This window comes from Microcaecilia unicolor, chromosome 2 (assembly GCF_901765095.1).
Source record: "Microcaecilia unicolor chromosome 2, aMicUni1.1, whole genome shotgun sequence".
Classification (NCBI taxonomy): Eukaryota; Metazoa; Chordata; class Amphibia; order Gymnophiona; family Siphonopidae; genus Microcaecilia; species Microcaecilia unicolor.
Genome location: NC_044032.1, coordinates 96,380,679 through 96,403,518, shown reverse-complemented (window position 1 = coordinate 96,403,518; position 22,840 = coordinate 96,380,679). Strand labels below are relative to the sequence as shown.

Sequence of the window (22,840 nt, the reverse complement as noted above, 5' to 3'; positions counted from 1 at the left end):
CTAAGGCCCCCTTTACCACAGCAGATAAAACGCAAAATAAAGGAAATGGCTGTGCAGTAAGTAAACAATTGCCGCACAGCCATTTCCGAGCGGAGCCCTTACCACCACCTATTTAGGAGGCGGTAGAGGGTCCCGCGCTAACCTAGCGGTAACCATGCAGCACAAAGCACTGCCTGATTACAGCCGGGTAACCCCCCCAGCAGTAAAAAAAATAATAATAATTCCAGTAGTGCAGCAAATGGCACGTGCTGGCTGCAGTACTACTGCAATCTGCTTCTTGCGGGCCTCCCACTTAGTCAATTCTCCCCTCTCCAATCGATTCAAAACTCTGCTGCCCGTCTCGTCTTCCGCCAGGGTCGCTTTACTCATACTACCCCTCTCCTCAAGTCACTTCACTGGCTCCCTATCCGTTTTCGCATCCTGTTCAAACATCTTCTACTAACCTACTTTGTACTCACTCTGCTGCTCCCCAGTATCTCTCCACACTCGTCCTTCCCTACACCCCTTCCCGTGCACTCCGCTCCATGGATAAATCCTTCTTATCTGTTCCTTTCTCCACTACTGCCAACTCCAGACTTCGCGCCGTCTGTCTCACTACACCCTACGCCTGGAATAAACTTCCTGAGCCCCTACGTCTGGCCCCTTCCTTGGCCACCTTTAAATCTAAACTGAAAGCCCACCTCTTTAACATTGCTTTTGACCCGTAACCACTTGCCTCCACCTACCCTCCTCTCCTCCTTCCTGTACACATTAATTGATTTGATTTGCTTACTTTATTTTTTGTCTATTAGATTGTAAGCTCTTTGAGCAGGGACTGTCTTTCTTTTATGTTTGTGCAGCGCTGCGTACGCCTTGTAGCGCTATAGAAATGCTAAATAGTAGTAGTAGGCTCTCACTGTAAACCAGCGGTAATGCCAGATTGACGCGCGACAAAGCGGCAGATGATTTGTAAAAGGGCCCCTATGTGGGTAGGTGTATTGGTCATAGGCACATAAAAGAAAAGAGTATAGTTTCCTAAAAATTTAAAAATAAAAACATGAAGGACATATCTGAAGAAATCCAAAAGAAGGACATGTCCTGTTAGAAGAGGATGTATGGTAACCCTAGGTAGGGGGAGCTGCAGCTGCTGTTGCTCTGGCTGCTTCATTGCCCTGGTTCTTGTTCTGGCTTCTGCTCATGCTGCAGATAGAGCTGCCAGGCAATCTTAAGCTTCCCACAGGCCTCCCACAAACCGTACAGTGTTAATGCAAACATTGTGGTTATAAACCTGACCTTTTTAGATGTTGGGTTTTTATTTTTATAGGGCAGCGATTTTAGGTCTGGTGGGATTGGTGCTAGTATGATTTAGTGTGTGCTAAAATTAACTAATCATGTCAGTGATACAAATCGTGCGTTTAAATTAATAACTTTAAAGCTATAGTTAATTTATAAATGTTAAAATGTTTACATTAATGTTGCTAGTCCTTAGCACTGCTTAATTTCCTACATGATAGTATTTAATGAGCTTCATTACCACCCTTTCTGATTGCCATATTTTTCTTTGCCACCATTAATGCAGAGAGAGAGTTTACCATGTCTGCATTAATGGTGACATTATCACAAGGCACATTATTGCTATTTTATCATGAGCTCCAGTGAAATGTCTGACTAGAGAAGGTCTGAATTGGATCCTACGTTTCATAAGTTGCAGTAGTCATAAAACATTTTACTACCACCACAGACACACGTACACAATTGATAAAAAGGGTAATTCTGTAACTAGGTGCCCTCATGCATGCTCTACATGAGTGTGTAAATGTACAGAATACCAGTACTTTTGTGGGTACGTGTGCACTTATGCACAAAAGTGGCAGCAAAGCAAGTAAGCGCTGTTCTGTAAATGAATTCATGAGTGGCATAGTGCTGAATGTAATGGGGTGTTCAGATGGGTGAAGCATGGGAGGGTCATGGGCAGTGCTGCAACTTACCCATACAACTTACAGAATACTGTAAGTTAAGCATGCCCTTGCCACATGTAGACACCCGCAGTTATGCCAGGTCTACTGCTGGTATACTGTGAGTGCATACATGTACGGCATGCCAATGTTAGGTTATCGCGGTGGTCTTTACTCATTTTTTAAATTGGTGCCACTTTGGATCTAAACAAGCAGAAGGAGGGCTGCCAAATATCTGGGGCTGCAATACACCACTCTATGACATTCATGCCTTCCAGCCCCCCCCCCCCCCTTTAAACTTTTCATTGGGGGTGTTCAAGGAGGTGGGTATTTCTAAATGTGTTATCTCCTTCTATTGAGAACTGCCTTGTCCTTCAAGCATATGGCTCTTCTCTCCTTCACTTCCCTCTTTCTATGACAAGCTTGGGTGGAGAGGCTGAGAGTAGCAACAAAAAAAAAACTGGATGACAATGGGGGTTGCCTCAGGGGCCACTATTAGCCCCTGGACCTTGCATTGAAGAATACTGCTATAACGGTGCTGAGACACCATTATATAATATACTCTCACTGCACCTAAAAGGAAGTAGCCACACAGAATTGCCCCCAACCCCCCAAATTCTATATATTGCTCCTTAATTTCTGTATGGAAATTGAAGCACATTCTAAAACAATGCATGTAACTTAGGTCCCCCTTTTACAAAGCAGCGATAATCCCAACATGGGCTTACCACTCGCTAAAGTGGAAGTAGCACTGGGCTACCACAGCAGCCCAGTGGTACTTCCTACCCCCAGTGCACCATCATATCTGGTGCTACAATAATAATTTTTTTTAGCATCGGTATGTACCCAGCGGTAATTGGGCAGGGTTAGCACTGGAGCCCTTACCGCCACCTCAATGGTAAAAGGGGACCTCAGCGTGCATCAAAAGCATGCGCCGACACCAGCACAGGCCCCCTTTTTTTGTACCTTGGTAAAAGGGGCCCTTAATTGGTTAACTAGCTAATCAGCACTATTAATTGGATGTTAACAAGCAATTATCAGCACTAATTGGTATTAATTATAATTTACTAGTAAAAAAGGCCCGTTTCTGACACAAATGAAACGGGCGCTAGCAAGGTTTTCCTCGGAGTGTGTATGTTTGAGAGTGACTGTGTGAGAGTGACTGTGTGTGAGAGAGAGAGTGAATGTGCCAGTGTGTGTGTGTGTGAGAGAGAGTGAGTCTGGGTGCGAGTGTGTCTGTGTGTGAGAGAGAGAGTGTGTGTGCGAGAATGAGTGTGTGTGCAAGTGTGTATGTGAGACACAGTGTGAGAGAGAGTGTGTTTCACACAGATACAGTGTGTGTGTGTGAGAGAGTGTGTGTGAGACACAGACTCTCTGTGAGACTGAGTGTATGAGACCAAGAGAGTGTGTGAGTGACTGTGTGACACATAGAGAGTGAATGTGATACAGTGTGAGACATAGAGTGTGTGAGAGACAGTGTGTGAGAGTGAGAGAGCGAAATACATTGACTGTGAGAGAGAGAGTGTGTGTGTGTGACAGAGATACCTCCCCCCCCTATGGTGTCAGGCCCTCCCTCTCTCTCTGGTGTCTGAGTGTTACTGTGCAGGGACGCTGAGCTCTGGCTGTGCTTCAAGGAACTGACCATCCTATTTAATAGAATGCACCTCCAACATTCTGAAGCCGGAAACCTTGTGTGGTTGGTCACTTCTGCTTGTGACGAACCCAGAAGTACGTGATGTCAATTCAGGAGATGGATACAGAGAGCAGGAATGCCTCAGCCATGCAGTCAGCTTCAGAATGTTGGAGGTACGTTTTATTATATAGGATGTGCACAACTTGTAAAGCATATTCATTAATGTAGTGCGCATAAATTCTAAGGTCGCATAGTTGAAAAGGGGGCATAACTATGGGTGTGGAATGGGTGTTTTCTAAAATCTGTGCACATTATTATAGAATATACCTGCTCTGCGCCTAATATAGGCATCAGAATTTTCGCCAAGTAAAATATGGCTTAAATGGAGAGGCGATCAGCGTATTCTATATACCACACAGAAATTTAAGTCTATTCTGTAAAACGTAGGCATACTTTAGAGAATACGCCTAGGCGGATTTTTTTTCTGCACATATTTTTCAGGCAGCATATATAGAATCTAGCCCAAAGTGTCTAATTTGCAGAATATTTTCAATACGTAGTGCAAGCAGACTCTCCCTTCTCTTTCAGCCACTCCTCTTCCTAGCATATATCATTTTCCAGCTTCTCAGTGACTGTTAACCTGCACACCTACCATTTATTCTACAAAAGAGGGGAATCCACTTAATACAGAAGAAAGGCGCTACTATCCTTCCAACAATATTCCAATGATTATCAAACACGGTCCTGGAGGCACCTCAGCCAGTCAGGTTCAAGGATATCCACAATGAATATTCATGAGAGAGATTTGCATGCACTGCCTCCACCTCATGCAAATCTAGCTCATGAATATTCATTGTGGATATCCTGAAAACCTGACTGGCTGGGGTGCCTCCAGGATCAAGTTTGAGAAACACTGTAATAGTCCCACTTGTGTGTAAACTCAAAATATTTTAATAAAGTCTAAAACTACCTTTTTATAAGATAGTGTGATTTGGTCACTCATACATGTTTATGAAAAACTGTTTTGCTAACTTGTTTTTGCTATTTAATGTGTCAGTCATGCATTTCAGTTCACATAACAGATCCTAAACTGCATCATAGAAAACATCTCCATTTTTCTAGTTCCTTCCGTTTTTTTTTCTTGCTGCTAATTTTAAATCTGTAGTACATCACTTAAAATGGTGCAGCTGTGGAGAATTAAAGCAATTTAAGAGGGTCTATTGCCATGTAAAGAAACATTTATAGAGAGAAATCTGTGTTTGGACAACAGAAGGGGCATTGCACATGCTGCTATTTGAAAGAGAAATCTCATTTGCTTTAAGAGCAATGAAGGTTTTTGCCTGGTCTCCATGGTAACAGCAGACCTTTGCTCCAAGCAGGAGCATGGCAACTGCTCTGCTCCTTTTCATCTGTCTCATTAGTCCAAGTCAATGGAAAAAAGTTCTTCTGAATTTGATTATCCTGTTACCAGAAGACACCGATGTACTGCCATACCTGTTGAAAAAAAAAATCCTTCCTATGATATTTTTTAGTACTATCATAAGACTGTATTCTTTGTACTAGATCAACAGAAAAATCATCTAAAGATGATGCTGCACATGAGCTTAAAAGGCCACATAAGCCGTATCTTCAGAATGAAAAGTTCATTTTTCTCCTGGACAAATATGACTTCTGAATTACTGCAATGCACTATACAATGGTCTGACTACAAAGGGCCTGCACCAGCTCCAGCTGATTCAGAATGCAGCAGCAAGACTCATAGAAGGTTGCAAGCGACGTGACCACATCACACCATTTTTGCAAAAACTTCATTGGCTACCAGTACAATACAGGGCTAAATTTAAAACTCTTATGTCTGATCTTCAAGGCCTTGAAAAGAAATGGCCCCTGAGTATCTGAAGAATAGGATGATCCTCCACACACACCGCCAAGGACACTAAGGTCCTCCCAAGGAATTTCACTAACTACATCCTCTCCAAAAGACATACACGATGTGATACCCACAAACGAGCCTTCTCCGGAGTAGCCCCCACACTCTGGAATGCACTGCCTGAAAGGCTACAAGACTATCTCTACTTCAGGAAGCAGGTGAAGGCTTGGCTCTTCAACAGGCCTTAATGGAAGAAGTAACTAACTTGTTAGTCTCACTCACACACACAAGGAGTGACTCGGGTTGCACATACTGCAGCGGGACATGTTTATCCACGCCTACTCTAGCTAAGATAATATTTAACCATTTCTCTGACCTCTTTGTGTAACTTTCTTCAAATCAGTCACCTTACATTTTATTTCCCGGCATGTGGCGCTAACCGGGCAGTAAAAGACATTCTACGCACATAGGACCATTACCGCCCGGTTAATGTGTGGGACCTTACCACTAAATAAATAGGTGGTGGAAAGGTCTTAGGCCCAAAATCAACACGTGCCATTTTCATTTGGCTGCACGTCCCATTTTCAGCCAAAATATTAAAAGGTATTTTTTTTTTTTTACAGGTGCGCTGAAAAATGGATCTGTGCATACAAACAAGGGCCTACACCAGGAAGGCCATTTTTCAGCACACCTGTAAAAAAAATCCCTTTTTAAAATTTTGGCTGAAAATGGACGTGCAGCCAAATGAAAATTGCCACGCGTCGATTTTGGGCCTGAGCGTATAGAATATGCCTTAGTAAAGGACGTGCAGGAGTCCTTTTACTAAGGTGCACCGAAAAATGGACCTGCGCATACACCAGCGCAGGCCATTTTCGGTGCACCTTAGAAAAAGGACCCCTGCACGTCCTTTTACTAAGGCATATTCTATACGCTACACATAGACTATGCCTACAGCCCACCCATGTTCCACCCAATGCACAATCCCTGTGCAGTTAGATGCCATGGAACTTAAGCGCTACTTTATAGGACTACAGCCTAGTACACATGGAGGTGTATTTTCAAAGCACTTAGGGGCCAATATTCAGATCGCGGGAGTTAGCCTGGCTAACACCCACAGTCACCACTAAACCTGGATATTCAAAGCTGGGGCCATTTCTGGTGACCAGCATTGAATATCCGTTTATTTTTGGACAGTTAGAAGATATTGGCTATGTCGATACTCAGACTTAGCCAGTTATCTTCTAACCGGTCAAAGGTATTCCACATATTGATGCAGCCAAACATAGCCACTAAACTGGGGCTGAAAAATCGGTGGATGGCCAGGTGTCAATCCTGTCCAGTTTAATGCTTTTGAATGTCAGGGGGTCCATAGTAACCTATGGAACTTTGTAAGTCTAAAGTGCTTTTGAAAATGAGCCCCAGAAGCATCTAACTGTTGATTAATGGTCCCTTTGACACACTTAAGCAGTACGTACCTCTAGGAACCAGCTTATACAATTGCCCTGATTGGCTTTTGTGTATCCAGCCATATAATAGATATAGACAACTTTCATTCTTCAGCCTTTCTTACTTCAGTCTTTACATGCTTTCCATTACTCACACTCTAGCATAAAAATGGCACCCACTTCATTTCAAGATGCCAACTTTTCAGATTCTTGAATCATAATCTTCTGCCATTTGTTCAGCTGTCACCTTAATTCAGTCTTAACTTCATATATCATTCTTAACGAAACACACTCCACTCAGTGTTGCTGTTTAAACCTTTAGGCTCCAAACTTTGAAGTCAAAGTATTCATGTCAGAATTGATCCTGCATGCTAATAATATCACGAGGATTATGTCAAAAAGTTTTTTCTTATCATGCCTCCTCAGCACTTATAATTTTTTATGCGGAATAACATGCAAATGGGATGGGCAAATTTGTATACTCAAAGTTCAGGTTTTTGACAGATATCTGCTTGGTTCATTAACATTCATCCATAGAAATCTTCTGTACATATGTATTTTCTCAAATAAGTGAATTAACTTCTTTTAAACAGATTTCAGAAGGCTAGAAAAAAAATGTGTGGCTATTCACAATATCTGAAGGAGCAAAATAGAACAACAGGAAGCCTCAGGACTTTCCAACAAACCATGTTCTGTAGTATGCCAAAATTTCTAGAAGTGAGACTGGCAATCTCTAGGCAAAAAGCCCTTAGGCTCTTGTTCCAAAGCTGTAGTATGCTATGCCCCTTTAGGGTAGGTTAGAATTAAATTGTCTTCCCTTTAGGAGAAAAAAATAGATAACAGGCACTTGAAACAAGAATTGAAGTACAATAATTCAGCTGCAACATTTTTAGGATAAGGTATTGGGGGGGTTGGATTTCCTGAGGTTGAGGAATTGAGGGCATATGTTATTGTGTATTCATTGAGGGGAAGACATTGTAAAGTGGAACTTAAATGAGTAAATTGTTGTAAAATTACTATTGTATTGTTGATTCAATAATGATTTGATAATGAATGTGACTGTTGGGCGGACTGGATGGACCATCCAGGTCTTTATCTGCTGTCATTTATTATGTTACTATGGGACCCTTTTACGAAAGGGCTGCCGTGCGGCAACCCAGAACTACCACTAGCCCAATGCGACCACCAGCGGTAGTTCTGGCTCGAGTGCATACCATTTCCGAGACGCCGGAAAATATTTTTGGAATTTTTAAAGTAACGATAATCGGTCAGTGCCGTACGCTGCCCAGTTACTACCAGAGGAGCCCTTACCACCACCACGCCCTTACCACTACCTCAATGGGTGGTGGTAAGTGTTCCCTGCTGCATGGCCATGTGGTAAGAGTAATTTTACCGCATGGTCATTTGGGGGGGGGGGGGGGGATTTACCTGCTGCAGTAAAAAAGAGCCCGGTGCTCATGAAAATGGCCCCTACAACTACCATAGGGCCCTTTTACTGCAGCTTGGTAAAAGGACCCCCGTTTTTTTACTAATCTGATTCTTGTAAATTGTCAGGTTCATATTCAGTGACATATCCAGATAAATATTGTCAGAGGTACTTGTATCCAGATATTCAGTAGCACTATCCCAGATGGTGCCATCTGAATATCTTGACATACTGCCTTGACCATATCCAAATAATGCAGTGCGGTCTGGGGTGGAGCAAGGATGGAGCTGGAGGTTATCCAGGTGGGGTGATATTAAGTCAATTATCCAGACAGGTATCGAATTAAAATTAAGATACCAAAGAAGCAGTTAACTATCTGGTTAGCACACTGAATATCACTGCTAACTGGTAGCAGCTATATTCACCACTGTACCTGGGTATTCAGCACCAACCAGTATCCAGATACTGAAGCTGAATATTTGGGTATTAAAAGAAAACTGTGGTGACTGGCATTCAAATCAAATGCTTACTGCTGAAGCTGAATATTGGATCATTGTGACAAGGTAGTAGCCAGGGCATGTTACAAGAGTGGAGGAAAAGCCTACTACATGTCCCAGAAGGCATTGAGAGCATCAGCTCAAAAACCCGAGTAGTGCTGCCTTAATGGAAGAGGAGCCTGCTGGTGAGGGGAGGGGCTAAAATGTGCCCCCTCACCTCGGGTTCTGGACCCCCCTCCCGCCGAAGTCTGGCTACGCCCCTGGAAGAGGATAGAACTCCTTTCATATCAGAAAAGGCTAAAGAGGGTTGGGCTCTTCAGCTTGGAAAAGAGATGGCAGAGGGGGAATATGACTGAGGTCTACAAACTCCTGAGTGGTGTAGAATGGGTAAAAGTAAATCATTTTTACTCTTTCACAAAGTACAAAGACTAGGGGACACTGAATGAAGTTACATGGAAATACTTTTAAAACAAATAGGAGGAAATATTTTTTAACTGAACAAATAGTTAAGCTCTGGAACTCATTGCCGGAGGATGTAGTAACAGCAGTCTGCATATCTAGGTTTAAAAAAGGGTTTGGACAAGTTTCTCCTACTATCACCCCCCTCCATCTGTCATATCCTCAACCTCTCTCTCTCCACTGCAACTGTCCCCGACACTTTCAAGCATGCCTTAGTCACGCCACTCCTCAAAAAACCATCACTAGACCCTACCTGTCCTTCCAACTACCGCCCCATCTCCCTCCTACCCTTCCTCTCCAAGATACTTGAGCGCGGCAGTCCACAGCCCTGCCTTGATTTCTCTCCTCTCATGCCATCCTCGATCCACTTCAATCCGGTTTTCGCCCTCTTCACTCGACAGAAACAGCACTATCTAAAGTCTGTAATGACCTGTTCCTTGCCAAATCCAGAGGCCACTACTCCATCCTCATCCTCCTCGATCTATCCGCCGCTTTTGACACTGTCAATCATGACTTACTTCTTGCCACGCTGTCCTCATTTGGGTTCCAGGGCTCTGTCCTCTCCTGGTTCTCCTCCTATCTCTCCCACCGCACCTTCAAAGTTCACTCTCATGGATCTTCCTCCACCCCCATCCCCTTATCTGTTGGTGTTCCCCAGGGATCTGTCCTTGGATCCCTTCTCTTCTCAATCTACACCTCTTCCCTGGGCTCCCTGATCTCATCTCATGGTTTCCAGTATCATCTCTATGCTGATGACACCCAACTGTATCTCTCCACACCAGACATCACCGCGGAGACCCAGGCCAAGGTATCGGCCTGCTTATCCGACATTGCTGCCTGGATGTCCAACCGCCACCTGAAACTGAACATGTCCAAGTCCGAGCTTATCGTCTTTCCACCAAAACCCACTTCTCCTCTTCCTCCACTTTCTATCTCAGTTGATAACACCCTCATCCTCCCCGTCTCATCTGCCTGCAACCTCGGAGTCATCTTTGACTCCTCTCTCTCCTTCTCTGCGCATATCCAGCAGATAGCCAAGACCTGTCGCTTCTTCCTCTTTAACATCAGCAAAATTCGCCCTTTCCTCTCTGAACACACCACCCGACTCTCGTCCACGCTCTCATTACCTCTCGCCTGGACTACTGCACTTACTCCTCACCGGCCTCCCACTTAGCCATCTATCCCCCCTTCAATCTGTTCAGAACTCTGCTGCCACGTCTCATATTCCGCCAGAACCGATATACTCATATCACCCCTCTCCTCAGGTCACTTCACTGGCTTCCGATCAGATACCGCATTCAATTCAAGCTTCTCCTTCTTACCTACAAATGCACTCAGTCTGCTGCCCCTCACTATCTTTCTACCCTCATCTCCCCTTACGTTCCCGCCCGTAACCTCCATTCACAGGATAAATCCCTCCTCTCAGTTCCCTTCTCCACCACTGCCAACTCCAGGCTCCACTCATTCTGCCTTGCCTCACCCTATGCTTGGAACAACCTTCCTGAGCCCTTACGCCAAGCCCCCTCCCTGCCCGTCTTCAAGTCTTTGCTTAAAGCCCACCTATTCAATGCTGCGTTCGGCACCTAACCCTTACTGTTCAGTGAATCCAGACTGCCCCAATTTGACTGCCCCTATCGGACCGACCGTTCACTTGTCAGATTGTAAGCTCTTTGAGCAGGGACTGTCTCTCTTTGTTAAATTGTACAGCGCTGCGTAACCCTAGTAGCGCTCTAGAAATGTTAAGTAGTAGTAGTAGTAGTACTATTGAGATAGACATGGGAAGCCACTGCTTGCCCTGAGATTGGTAGCATGGAATGTGCCAGGTACTTGTAACCTGGATTGGTCACTGTTGGAAACAGGACACTGGGCTGGATGTACCATTGGTCTGACTCAGTATGGCTATTCTTAAGTTCTTATGTTCTGTCACGTCGACAGTTAACACCAACAAGGTTGTGTTTGATGCAGAGGGCCAGCACTATTGACCCAGGCATGAAATGTGGTGTCCGTGCAGTGTGTGCCTTGTATGGTAAATGCAGAACATGCCTCCTTGCATTTTCCTGACAGGCTTTTCACTTACTGTATGTTATTGTTTGTTGTTAATGTGCAGTAAGGGGGAGAGTCAAGAAACAGCACCAAAAACTAGATGTTAAAAATTTGGGCATTAAGCACCAATTCTATAATGGCAATTTCACATGCAAGTCAGCATGCATGTGCCTAACCTTAGGCATGAATCAAATTAAAAGGACCAATTAAATGTGCTGGGAAATATAAACCATGAAGATATTATTCCGGCATCTACATACTACTTAGTAGTCGTCACCAATGCCCAAAAAACTCTTATAGAAATCTTTAACATATTTATTTTTACATTTTTGGACATAAGAAGAAAAAAATTGGATCAAATGATGAAAAGGCAGCATTTGCAATTGAAAAAATTATATGCGTTCAGCTAGCCAAGCTTCTAAGGATCCACAATGGGTGGCGGTAAGTGCCCCCTCCCACCCCGAAATGGCCATGCAGCAAGTGGTTAACTTACCGCGTGGCCATTTCTTTTCTAGAAAAAAGACAGACTTTTACCCACTGCAGTAAAAGGGGGCCTCAGCGCGCATCAAAAACACGCACTGACACTAACACAGGCCCCCTTTTACCACAGCTTTATAAAAGGACCCCCAAGTTTATGGAATAACGCCTATGTGCAGTTATGCATGTGACTTCAAATTACCCATTAACACCACTCAAGGGTTATTATTGGTAATTAAGGCCAATTTGTGCCTAATTTAACAATTTAGAAATGCAACTGACACTATTCTATAAATTACGTGCCCAAATTTACGCTGTAGTTATAAATGTGGGCAAGCAACTTCATAGAATCCGGGTGTAAGTGCAAAACCTCACACTTCAGTAAAAGTGCCCCTAAGTATGCTTGTAGTATAGTCATGAATTGTTGTCTATTGGTTAAACAGTATCCTAACTAGTGAATACTGAAAATTAATCACTTACATGGCAGTATGCCCATTTTGAATATAACATTTTAAATGTGGTGTTATCCTTGTATTATAGGCTTTTAACAGTGTTGCTTCAACAGTCAACTTTGAATGAAATTAACCATCAGGATAACGAGGTAAGCAAATTATTTTAAATTCATCATCAAAACTTTCCTAAAGGTGAAAGATAGAATAATAATTTTACAATATGTATGAAAAGCTTCACTTTGATTTCTGACATAGTTGCAATTACTTCTTGGGCTCATGGAGGTCATTTTATTAGTTTTTTATTTATTTATTTATTGCATTTGTACCCCACATTATCCCACCTTTTTGCACGCTCAATGTGGTTTACAGAGTGTTGTTATGATGCAGTCATTACATGATTTTAAATACATAAGCTGAAAGTAGATGAATTAGATGCAAAGTGCTAGAAAGGTGTTGTGAGAGGCGTTTTTAATGCGCCTGAGTGATTTGAGGAATGATTTATTAAGGATGTCTTTCATAGGCTTTGTTGAAGAGGTGTGTCTTCAAAGATTTGCGAAAGCTGGTTAGGTTGTCCATATTTTTCAGGGCCATGGGTAATGTGTTCCAGATCTGTGTGCTTTTATACGCAAAAGTAGTAGCGTATGACTGTTTGTATTTAATTCCTTTGCAGCTGGGAAAGTTCAGATTGAGAAATTTGCGGGCCGATCTTTTGGCGTTTCTAGGTGGTAGGTCCACTAGGTTTAACATATAGAGTGGGGCGTCTGCGTGGATGATTTTGTGGACGGTTGTTCAGATCTTGAACTCGATTCGTTCCTTGAGTGGTAGCCAATGAAGTTTCTCTCTTAGAGGTTTCGCCCTCTCGTATTTAGTTTTTCCAAAGATGAGTCTGGCTGCGGTGTTCTAGGCTGTTTGGAGTTTTTTAATGGTCTGTTCTTTACAGCCTGCATACAAAGTGTTACAGTAGTCCAGATGATTTATTACGAATGACTGTACTAGAGTACAGAAGATGTTTCTTGGGAAAAAAGGATTTATTCTCTTGAGTTTCCACATCGAGTAGAACATTTTTTTCGTTGTATGGACTTGTAAAAAGCACGCATATGTCCTGGATGTAGCTATTCCTAGGAGTGTAGTTTAGGTGGAGCAGAGGAGGATTTGCAATGTAGGTACATATTTTATAAAATGAATCTGTACACATGTAGAATGCACAAACATCCTTACACCTTCTCACAAGCAGATAAACATGTGCATCAGCATTTGTGTACAATCTGGAAAACCTATTTTTTAAAAGCACATAGACACCTAACATAGGGGTCCTTTTACTAAGCAGTGGTAGGGCTAACTCGCAGGTGGCGCATGCCAAATCGGCATTACCATAAGGGCAGCATGGGCACCCTGTGGTAGTTTCAAAGTTGGCACACACTGTTTACTGCAGTAGAAAATATTTTTCTATTTTCTACCCTTCAGGGTAATTCCTGGCAGTAATTGGCAGCGCGTCCACATTGGCATGCGCTGCCTGATTACCACACAAGTAGCGTGTGAGCCCTTACCACTAGGTCAATGGGTGGCAGTAAGGGCTCAGGCAGTAAATAGCTGCGTGCTATTTTTAATTTTAGCGCATGACCATTTACTGCCTCCATTTTAAAAAGCCATTGTCACACGTCCAAACATACCGCAGGCCACTTTTTATTGCTGCTTAGTAAAAGGACCCCACAGTATCAACTAAATGTTGCTAGATAAAGACCTGCATAGTCTATCCAGTCTGCCCAGCAAGGTGGCTAGAATTGTGTCTGGCATTCTGTGCAGGTGCCACTTCTTTATGATCAAACACTGGCATTATAAACAGGGCAGTTCAGCCACCTTGCCAACCTCATATAGGGTCTTTTTACAAAGCTGCAACCAGAGGCGGACTGACCGTTCGGGCAGTGCCCGAAGACCCAGAGGCTCTGCCCGGGTGCCCGCTGTTCTTCCCATTCCCATACACTACCCATCTGCCGTGGCCACCACTGCTGCTGTTGCTGTTACAGCAGTGGCAGTAAAAACAGAAATAAAGATCGCGGAGCTGCGCTGTTCCTCCTGTTCGCAGCTGCCGGTCACGCCTTCCTCTAACAATTTCGTGTTCCGGTGCAGAGCCGGTCAGCTGCGAGCGGGAAGGAAAGGGAACGTTGCAGCCCCACAATCTTTTTTTTTTTTTAATATTTTTGCCGCTTCTGCTGTAACAGGAGCAGGGCAGCAGCAGTGATGGCCGCGGCAGGGCGGTATTGGGTGGGAGTGGGGATAGCCTGGTCCTGGTGTGCCAGTGGTAGTGGGGGTGTCCGGTGGTGGTGGGGATAGAGGGTTTGGGTGTTGGGTGGGGCTGAAAAAAAAAGACTGCAACACTGGATGGAGGGGGAGGGTATGATTGTAAGTGAGGGGAGGGTGGAAGAGTGGGGATATGGGGATTAGGTGGGGTGATAGTGGGTTCATATAAACTGAGCAGAGATAAGGAGGACCCCAGGTACAGGGTGACTGGGTGATGGGGAAAGACAGATGATGGATGGAGAATGGAGTGGGGAGGGGGAAAGATGCCGGATGGAAGGGAGAAGAGATGAGATAGATGCTGGATGGAGGGGGAAGGGAGGACAGATGCTGGATGAGAAGGAGAGAGGGGACAGATGTCAGATGGAAATGGGGAGAGGAGAGACAGACACTGGATGAAGCGGAGAGAGGGGATAGAAGCTGGATGGAAGGGGGAGAGAGGATGCAGATGTTGGATAGAACTGGGAAGAGAGAGGGGCCTGAGTGAATGGAAGTGAGGAGACAGAGGGGCCAGATGCTGGATGGAGGAGAGACTCTGGATGGAAGTGAGGAGAGAGAAGGATCAGATGCTGGATGGAAAGGGGGAAGCGAGGGGGCAGATGCTGGATGGAAAGGGGAAAGAGAGAGAGGGAGCAGATGCTGGATGGAAAGGTGGGGAGAGGGATAGTCGCTGGCGAGAGTTAAGAAGAGTTTGAGGAAAGAAGAAACAAGAGACTGGGACCAACACAATTAGAAAAAAGTAAACGGCCAGACAACAAAGGTAGGAAAATGAATTTTATTTTTTAGTTTAGTATAAAGTAGTGTGGTAGCTGTGTTAATAAGGAAAATGGAAATAAGATTATATCTTTGAAGGACTAATTTTAATACATTTTTGACTAATGTTTAGAGACCCAACCCTCCTTTCTCATGTCAGAACAGAATACCTTAATAGCAGTATATACTGTCCTGTCCTGAGGAAAGAGGTTTTGGCCTCTGAAAGCTAACTGGAAAATATATCATCATATTTTCCATTTTTTTGTTTTATGTGTATTTGTTAAACTATAGTATTGAAATATAGTGATTGAAATATGTCAGTTTTTGAAATTTGCATCTGTGGGCGGGGGAGTAGCAGCAGCGCAGCAGGTAGGAAAGAACTGGGATGGTGGGGGCATCAGCTGCGGCGGTAGGGGGCGTCGGGCAGTGGCCAGGCGTGGGGCCCAGAGCACTCTCAGTGCCCGGGGGCCCAGACCACTCTTAGTCCGCCCCTGGCTGCAGCAATATATGGCCTTAGTGTACCCTTACACAGGTCTTTCCCACACACTAAAGTCACTTTTTGCTGCAGCCAGAAAATGGATGATTTTCCACACTGGACCACCACCCACTGTCCATCATGGTAGTGAATTGTTAATAAGGATCACTTAACAGCTTGTCCAGGGACAAGTGCAGTGGAGTAGTAACAGTGCCCAACCCATTCCCTTCTCAGTCATTTCAATAGGTTTCTTGCAGGAACATAATTCCCATCTCTGATGGTACAGCGCAGCCAAAATCTTTTTCCTTTTACTTTTTTAATTGGCACTGCAGTAGTACTGACTGCACTCGTCAGATAGCAGAAATACTTAGTGGGCTAGAATTCCATTTCCAATAACCAGTAAATGGCAGACACAAGAGCATAGAATAGCGGGGCTGCCACTCCACAAGGATAGGGACTACAATAAAGCTGGCAGTAGCTGATGCGGAATATTCTCTCCCATCCCACCAGATTTGAAAGAATAAGAACACTTACCTCAACGGGAGATATGTCATCAATCCCTCACCAATAAACAATCTCCCACTTCCTCCCCCTCAACAATATTCAGAAACTTTGATATCATAAACCAAAACTAACCCCAAAAAAGAGAAGCATATAACCTCCCCCACCACCCCCTGTATTGGCAAATACAGATAACAAAAACTTGAGGGAAAAAAGCATAAGAAGATGTTAGAAAGATAGTAAATCAGTACGATGAGTCTCAACAGTCAAACTGGAACACTAAGAGGCTCATTTTCAAAGCACTTAGCCTCCCAAAGTTCCACAGAAACCTATGGAACTTAGCCTCCCAAAGTGCTTTGAAAATATGCCGCTACTATAATTAAAGGTGAACTCCAAAAAACAAAAACCCAAAAAATGCCATGCTGGAATTGAATAAAGAACAGCAAAAAAGACCCTGCCAAGATGATCAAGTATTGGGTCCTCGGGATTCCGCATGTTCTGACAATTGACGCTTTAAGCAATTGCAACACTCAGGGACTCAATGCCGTCTTGGCACAGTTTGGTGAGAAGCTGTCCCAGATTAGATATCATGTCGGGTTTTAGCTCTTTCTACAATCCTGCTTTTCGTAAATAAGAGAGGGTCACCAGAGTGGTTTTGACGCAATGAACTTTGCCACTAATAATAAACGAAGGCCTGAAGGGAAAGAGCTATTTGTATTGAATCTTCTCCCAGAACAGAGTAGTGATATCTTTAAAATCTCTCTACTTTTGTAAAGTAGCTGATGAGAGATCTTGAAATGGTTCAATTGCACTCTCTTGATGTTTCAACGGTCCCAGTCTGCAGGCAGAAGATTACAATTATATATTGGGGCTTATTATTACGTGGGGGGGCCCAAAGACCTGTGTGCTTTATCCATTTGTATCTCTTCTACTAGAGTAACAGCACACTCCTCTGATCTCAAAAGCTGATGGAAAATCTATGGAACAATAGTCCCACAATCTTCATCACCTTCCGACTCTGGAAACGAGAGGCAGATATGATGTTGATGGGCACAATTTTCTAAATTATTGATTTTGTTTCTAACAAGTTATCAACCATCTGGGATGCTGCATCTAATTTGCCACTTAACCCTCCATTGCCCCATGTAAGCTGCATTGAGCCTGCCATGAGTGGGAAAGCGCGGGGTACAAATGTAACAAAAAAAAAATAGTATCCTGCAATTTATTAGCATGGTCTCTTAATTGCTGCTCAGTCTCCTCTACGCGGGAAGCCAAATCCTCCAGGCTTCCATGCAGATCTTGGATTAGGGCTTTCAGTTCATCCATTCATGTAACTGCGTCTTTTTGCAGAGCACACTTAAGTTCATGCAGCATAATTTGTAAATCCTTTTTTGTAAGAGGTGCGCCAATATCCATGAGCTTCAAGTCCGGCAAAGGTGCTGGATCATCAGTGTCAGATGGTTGTGATGCCATATATATATATAACGCCTTATTTCCTGCCAGTTTTTACAGCCCGCATCTTGAAACCCCACTACTCATTAAGCTACATTGGCTCCCAATCAAGGTCAGACTATTTTTCAAAACCAGAACAATCATCTTCAAAATAGTGTTTGGCATATCACCAGACTATATGCTAGTCTAGACATGATCAAACTATCACCAAGAAATGCAAACACAAGAACCAGAGGTTACCTACTACTTCACCTGCCCAACTGCAAAAATGTACTATGTAAGTCCACCTACATGGCAGGATTTAGCTACCTGGTCTCAAAATTGTGGAACTCAATTCCCATAGTCATAAGAGGCATCATGAACTACCTCCAATTCAGAAAAGACCTTAAGACCTACCTCTTCAGGAAATTGTCTAAGTAAAATATGCACTAATCATTCTGGAACAACAATACACAACACAACCTCTAAAGATAATGCATCTTTTCATTTAAGAAATTAACTAAGACATATTTTCTCAAGAAACCCACTGACTATTCCATAAGCTCTAACAGTTATCTTGCCAACCATTGTAAAACACAGCATCATACAATCTTGTAAATGTAATTGAATCAATGTAATCTCTAACAACTGTTAAATGTAAGCCACATTGAACCAAAACTCATTTTGGGGTAATTGTAGGATACAAGCATGAATAAATAAAAATAAAATAAATACTGTTGTCACTAACTCGTTACCAAGACATCTGGAGCAACAGTCTGGACACTCTGTTCCCAAGAGGGGAGCGTTGTGTAGTAAATCAGGTGAAGCTCCATCCTAGCCCCACTAATTAGGGTGAAATTCTAGGCCACTCTTCCACTCCTACAGTCCATTCCACTCCCTTGAAATTTGGCCGTCCCTGTGGGGGGGGGGGGGGGGAGGTACGTGTGTGTCAGCGGAGGCATAACGAAGGTGTGAACATCCTTCTTTCAAACATTTTGGACGTGCTGAACTGCCCCCCCCCCCAACAGGGATGGCCAAATTTCAAGGGAGTGTAGTGTAGGAGTGGCCTAGTGGTTAGAACACTGGTCTTGCAATCCAAAGGTGGCTGGTTCAAATCCCACTGCTGCTACTTGTGATCCAAAATCCATAAATAAAGGGGGTGTCAGAGGCATAGCAAAGGCATAGATGTCTTTCTCACAGAAACATCCACATTTTGGACGTCCTCAACTGCTGTCGCAGGGACGGAGGCATAGGTAGGACGTCCTCAACTGCCAACAGAGGCATAGCAAAGCACATCCTTCAACCATACTCTAAAAAGACAAAAGTTGTTTTTTACAGGGTGGGAGGTGGTTAGTGACCACTGGGGGGGGGGGGGTCAGGAGAGGTCATCCCCGATTCCCTCCAGTGGTCATCTGGTCATTTAGGGCACATTTTTGTGGCTTGGTCGTAAAAAAAAAGGACCAAGAAAAGTCGACCAAGTGTTTGCAGGGACGCCCTTCTTTTTTCCATTATCGCTTGAGGATGCCCATCTGTTAGACACGCCTCAGTCCAGCCTTTGCTATGCCTCCGACATGGCGCCGGGAACTTTGGTCGTCCCTGCAACGGGAAGCAGTTGGGAACGCCCAAAATCGGCTTTCGATTATGCCGAGATGGGCGCCCTTCTCTTTCGAAAATAAGCCTGCTTGTGTACCTAAATGTAACTCACTTTGAGCTACTACTGAAAAGGTTTGAGCTAAATCCCAATAAATAATAATCAAGTCAAGTAGTTGAGAAGATCTGTAATTTTACCTTAGACAGTTCTCTTGCATTTGTCTTCCATAATATTACTTCCAGATTTTTTCCTTGTAAGTTATAATTCTCAATGCATTTTAATTTTCTAGGGAATGACTTCACTTCACTGGGCTGCTTTCCATAATCGTCCCTCACATGTGCAAGCCCTACTACAAAAAGGAACGGATCCAACTTTGGTGGACAAAGACTTCAAAACAGCTCTTCACTGGGCAGTCCAGGTATTCCCATGCAACCATGTTTTTCCATCTAATGCTAAATACTGAGTAATTGGCTGAGTAAATGTAAATCTTCTAAAATCACCTCCTCTATTTTATGAAAGGCTTTCTCAAACCTTTCATAAAATAGAGGAGGTGATTTTAGAAGATTTACATGAATAAAAACATCCATTTGCATATGTAAATCAGCATACATTTAAAGAGTTTCCAAGTTGACCAGTTCCAGGAGGGAGACTTTTTTGACCAGCTCTGGGTTTGAACTATCTCACAGCACTAGAGTATTTGTAGTTCCTAAATTGTAAAAGGTATGCCAAAACTATTTATTCAGCTGGAAGCCAAGTCAAACAAAAACCAGCTCAGAAGATTTTTTCAAAAAATTCTTGGAGGAAGACCTCCGCATTCCTTGCCATAACTAATTTTAATAAATCAAGCAGAAGGCAATATCAGCAGTAATACAGTCATTAGTCTACCCTTCCAAATGAAGAGAAGAGAAAAAGATTCCAAGGTGGAAAAAAACTCCCCTAAAATTCAAATCTTTGGCTTGACTTACAGATCATAAATTGTCTCTATCATTGTCCAAAAGCTCTCACACCGAAATGCACATAAAAAGATAATTTTGATGTGTACACTTATCTTTGTGCAGTCTGGTACAATCGTCGCCCAAAGGGGGGGGGGGGGGGGGGGGGAAGAACAATCCTCTACAAAAACACTATGCAAACACATGCTTAATGGTTAGAGCTGAACAGCTGCCAAGTTACCCAGTTCCAAGAGGGAAATTTTGAGCCAGTCCTGGATTTCACAACCCTATCTTGGTACATTATCAGGCTCATTTTCGAAAGATATGGACGTCCATCTTCCCACCCAAATCGGGAGATGGCCGCCCTTCTCTCGCGGGCACCCAAATCGGTATAATCGAAAGCCGATTTTGGGCGCCCCCAACTGCAGTCCGTCGCAGGGATGAACAAAGTTCCCGGGGGCATGTCAGAAGGGTAGCGAAGGCGGGACAGGGGCGTGCCGGGGCGTGCTTAAGAGACGGGCACCCTAGGCGGATAATGGAAAAAAGAAGGACGGCCCTAGCGAAAATTTGATCCGCTTTTTTTGGACCCTTTTTTTTTTTTTTAGGTCCAAGTTGCCCAGATGACCACCAGAGGGAATCGGGGATGACCTCCCCTGACTCCCCCAGTGGTCACTAACTCCGTCCCACCAAAAAAACCAAACTTTAAAAACATTTTTTTGCCAGCCTCTATGCCAGCCTGAAATGCCATACCCAGCTCCATGACAGCAGTATGCAGGTCCCTGGAGCAGTTTTTAGTGGGTGCAGTGCACTTCAGGCAGGTGAACCCAGGCCCATCCCCCCCTACCTGTTCCACTTGTGCTGGTAAATGGGAGCCCTCCAACCCCCCCCCCCCAAAACCCACTGCACCACATCTAGGTGCCCCCCTTCACCCATAAGTGCTATGGTAATGGTGTAGAGTTGTGGGGAGTGAGTTTTGGGGGGATTTGGGAGGCTCAGCACCCAAGGTAAGGGAGCTATGCACCTGGGAGGTATTTTAATGGGTTTTTTTTAATTTTTAAAAGTGCCCCCTAGGGTGCCTGGGTGGTGTCCTGGCATGTGAGGGGGACCAGTGCACTATGAATCCTGGCCCCTCCCATGACCAAAGGGCTTGGATTTGGTCGTTTTTGAGATGGCCGGCTTCGGTTTCCATTATCACTGAAAACCGATGCCGACCATCTCAAATCCGCCCAAATCCTAGGCATTTGGCTGGCACCAACCGTATTATCGAAAGAAAAGATGGCCGCCCACCTTTTTCGATAATACGGTCTGTCCCGCCCCTTCGCGCCCCAGTCCTCGGAGATGGGCGGCCATGGAGATGGGCGTCCCCGTTCAATTATCCCCCTCTATGGGACCTGAAGTGCCAATTTCAGTGGTGGAATCAGGGACTACAACTAGAGCACTGAATTGGGATTTAAGTTCAAAAATAGACTTGACCAAAAAGTCTGCCTCCTGAGCTGGGTAACCTGGCAGTTCTGCAGCAGAGGGCTGAAAACCAGGGAAGCTGGGCAAGTCATGTTCACTCTCTATTGCCTCTGAAACAGATTCCAAAGATGGGCTGCCCGAAAGAGTGAGATTTAAGGGCAATGTGTCGAAGATATACGTTTACAAAGTTTTACATATGAAAAAAGGTTCACAAATAGAAAAAGCAAAATAAAATAATTTAGCTTTTTTTATGTTTCTGAAGGAATATAGCAGAGTGGAGGCACTGTTTAAAAAATGTATTCAAAGGAATTTGCCCAAGTAGTTTAATAGTTTACAGGGTAAATTCACTCCAGCTCAGATTTTCAAAGGGAAAGTTTATTTATATGAGACTGTCCTCACCAGAGACACAGAAATATACCCAAGTGCATGCACGTTCTAGCTCTCTTTTCTAGTGTCTTCTGCTCATGTGCTCATTCAGGTAGTGTCCCCCCCCCCCCCCCCCCCCCAGTCCACCATCATATAAAATTCTGGTATTTGCTGCCAGTCCTTTTCCTTGGCTGACAGCAGACCCTTCACACTTTCTCTCCCCCATTCTCCAGCCCTACTCCTTTTCAATAATCTCCTCCCTTCCCTCCCAGCCCCAGTCCTAGAAAACTCACTGGTTCTGGTTTGGCTGCAGTACCTGAAGTTCCAGGGAATAGGAGAGGCCCTAGCTCAGACACTTGCACTCTGTGTGGTAAGAAGTCTCAAGTCTATGCCTCCGGGAATAACAGGGAGGTAACTGAAGATTGCCAAGGTAGGCCAATTATCCCTTGACTATTGGAACTGTGATTATGCTAGAGGAAGTTACTGCATATTGAAGTGTGTAGCCATGTCAGGGACAGGCTTCTGAAACTGGAACTATGCTTGAAGAAACTTTATTAGAAGTACCAATCCTGTGAGGAAACAGGGCTGATTATTTCCCTTGTGTACATAAATAAAGGGTATTGACTTTTACCTGCAACCTGTATGTGGCACATTTTGTGAGGTCCTGCAGCCAGTTACTATATCCATGCTATCACACCAATGTACAAGCTATAAAATACACATATTAGGGGGGTTTTTCTTCATTCTCTCATACATATTTTACAAAGGACTCCACATTCAGCAGGGAGTGAGTTTGGGA

At 44.0% G+C, this 22,840-nt stretch overlaps 1 protein-coding gene across 1 annotated transcript in view; it reads left to right on the top strand.

Moving 5' to 3' along the window:
- ANKRD55 (ankyrin repeat domain 55) overlaps window positions 1-22,840 on the top strand; it is a 157,287-nt gene that overhangs the window by 79,940 nt on the left and 54,507 nt on the right. Inside the window, exons 5-6 of the mRNA XM_030191936.1 lie at window positions 12,325-12,385; window positions 19,572-19,700. Of these exons, the coding sequence (XP_030047796.1) occupies window positions 12,325-12,385; window positions 19,572-19,700 (190 nt within the window). The remainder of the gene's footprint in view (window positions 1-12,324; window positions 12,386-19,571; window positions 19,701-22,840) is intronic.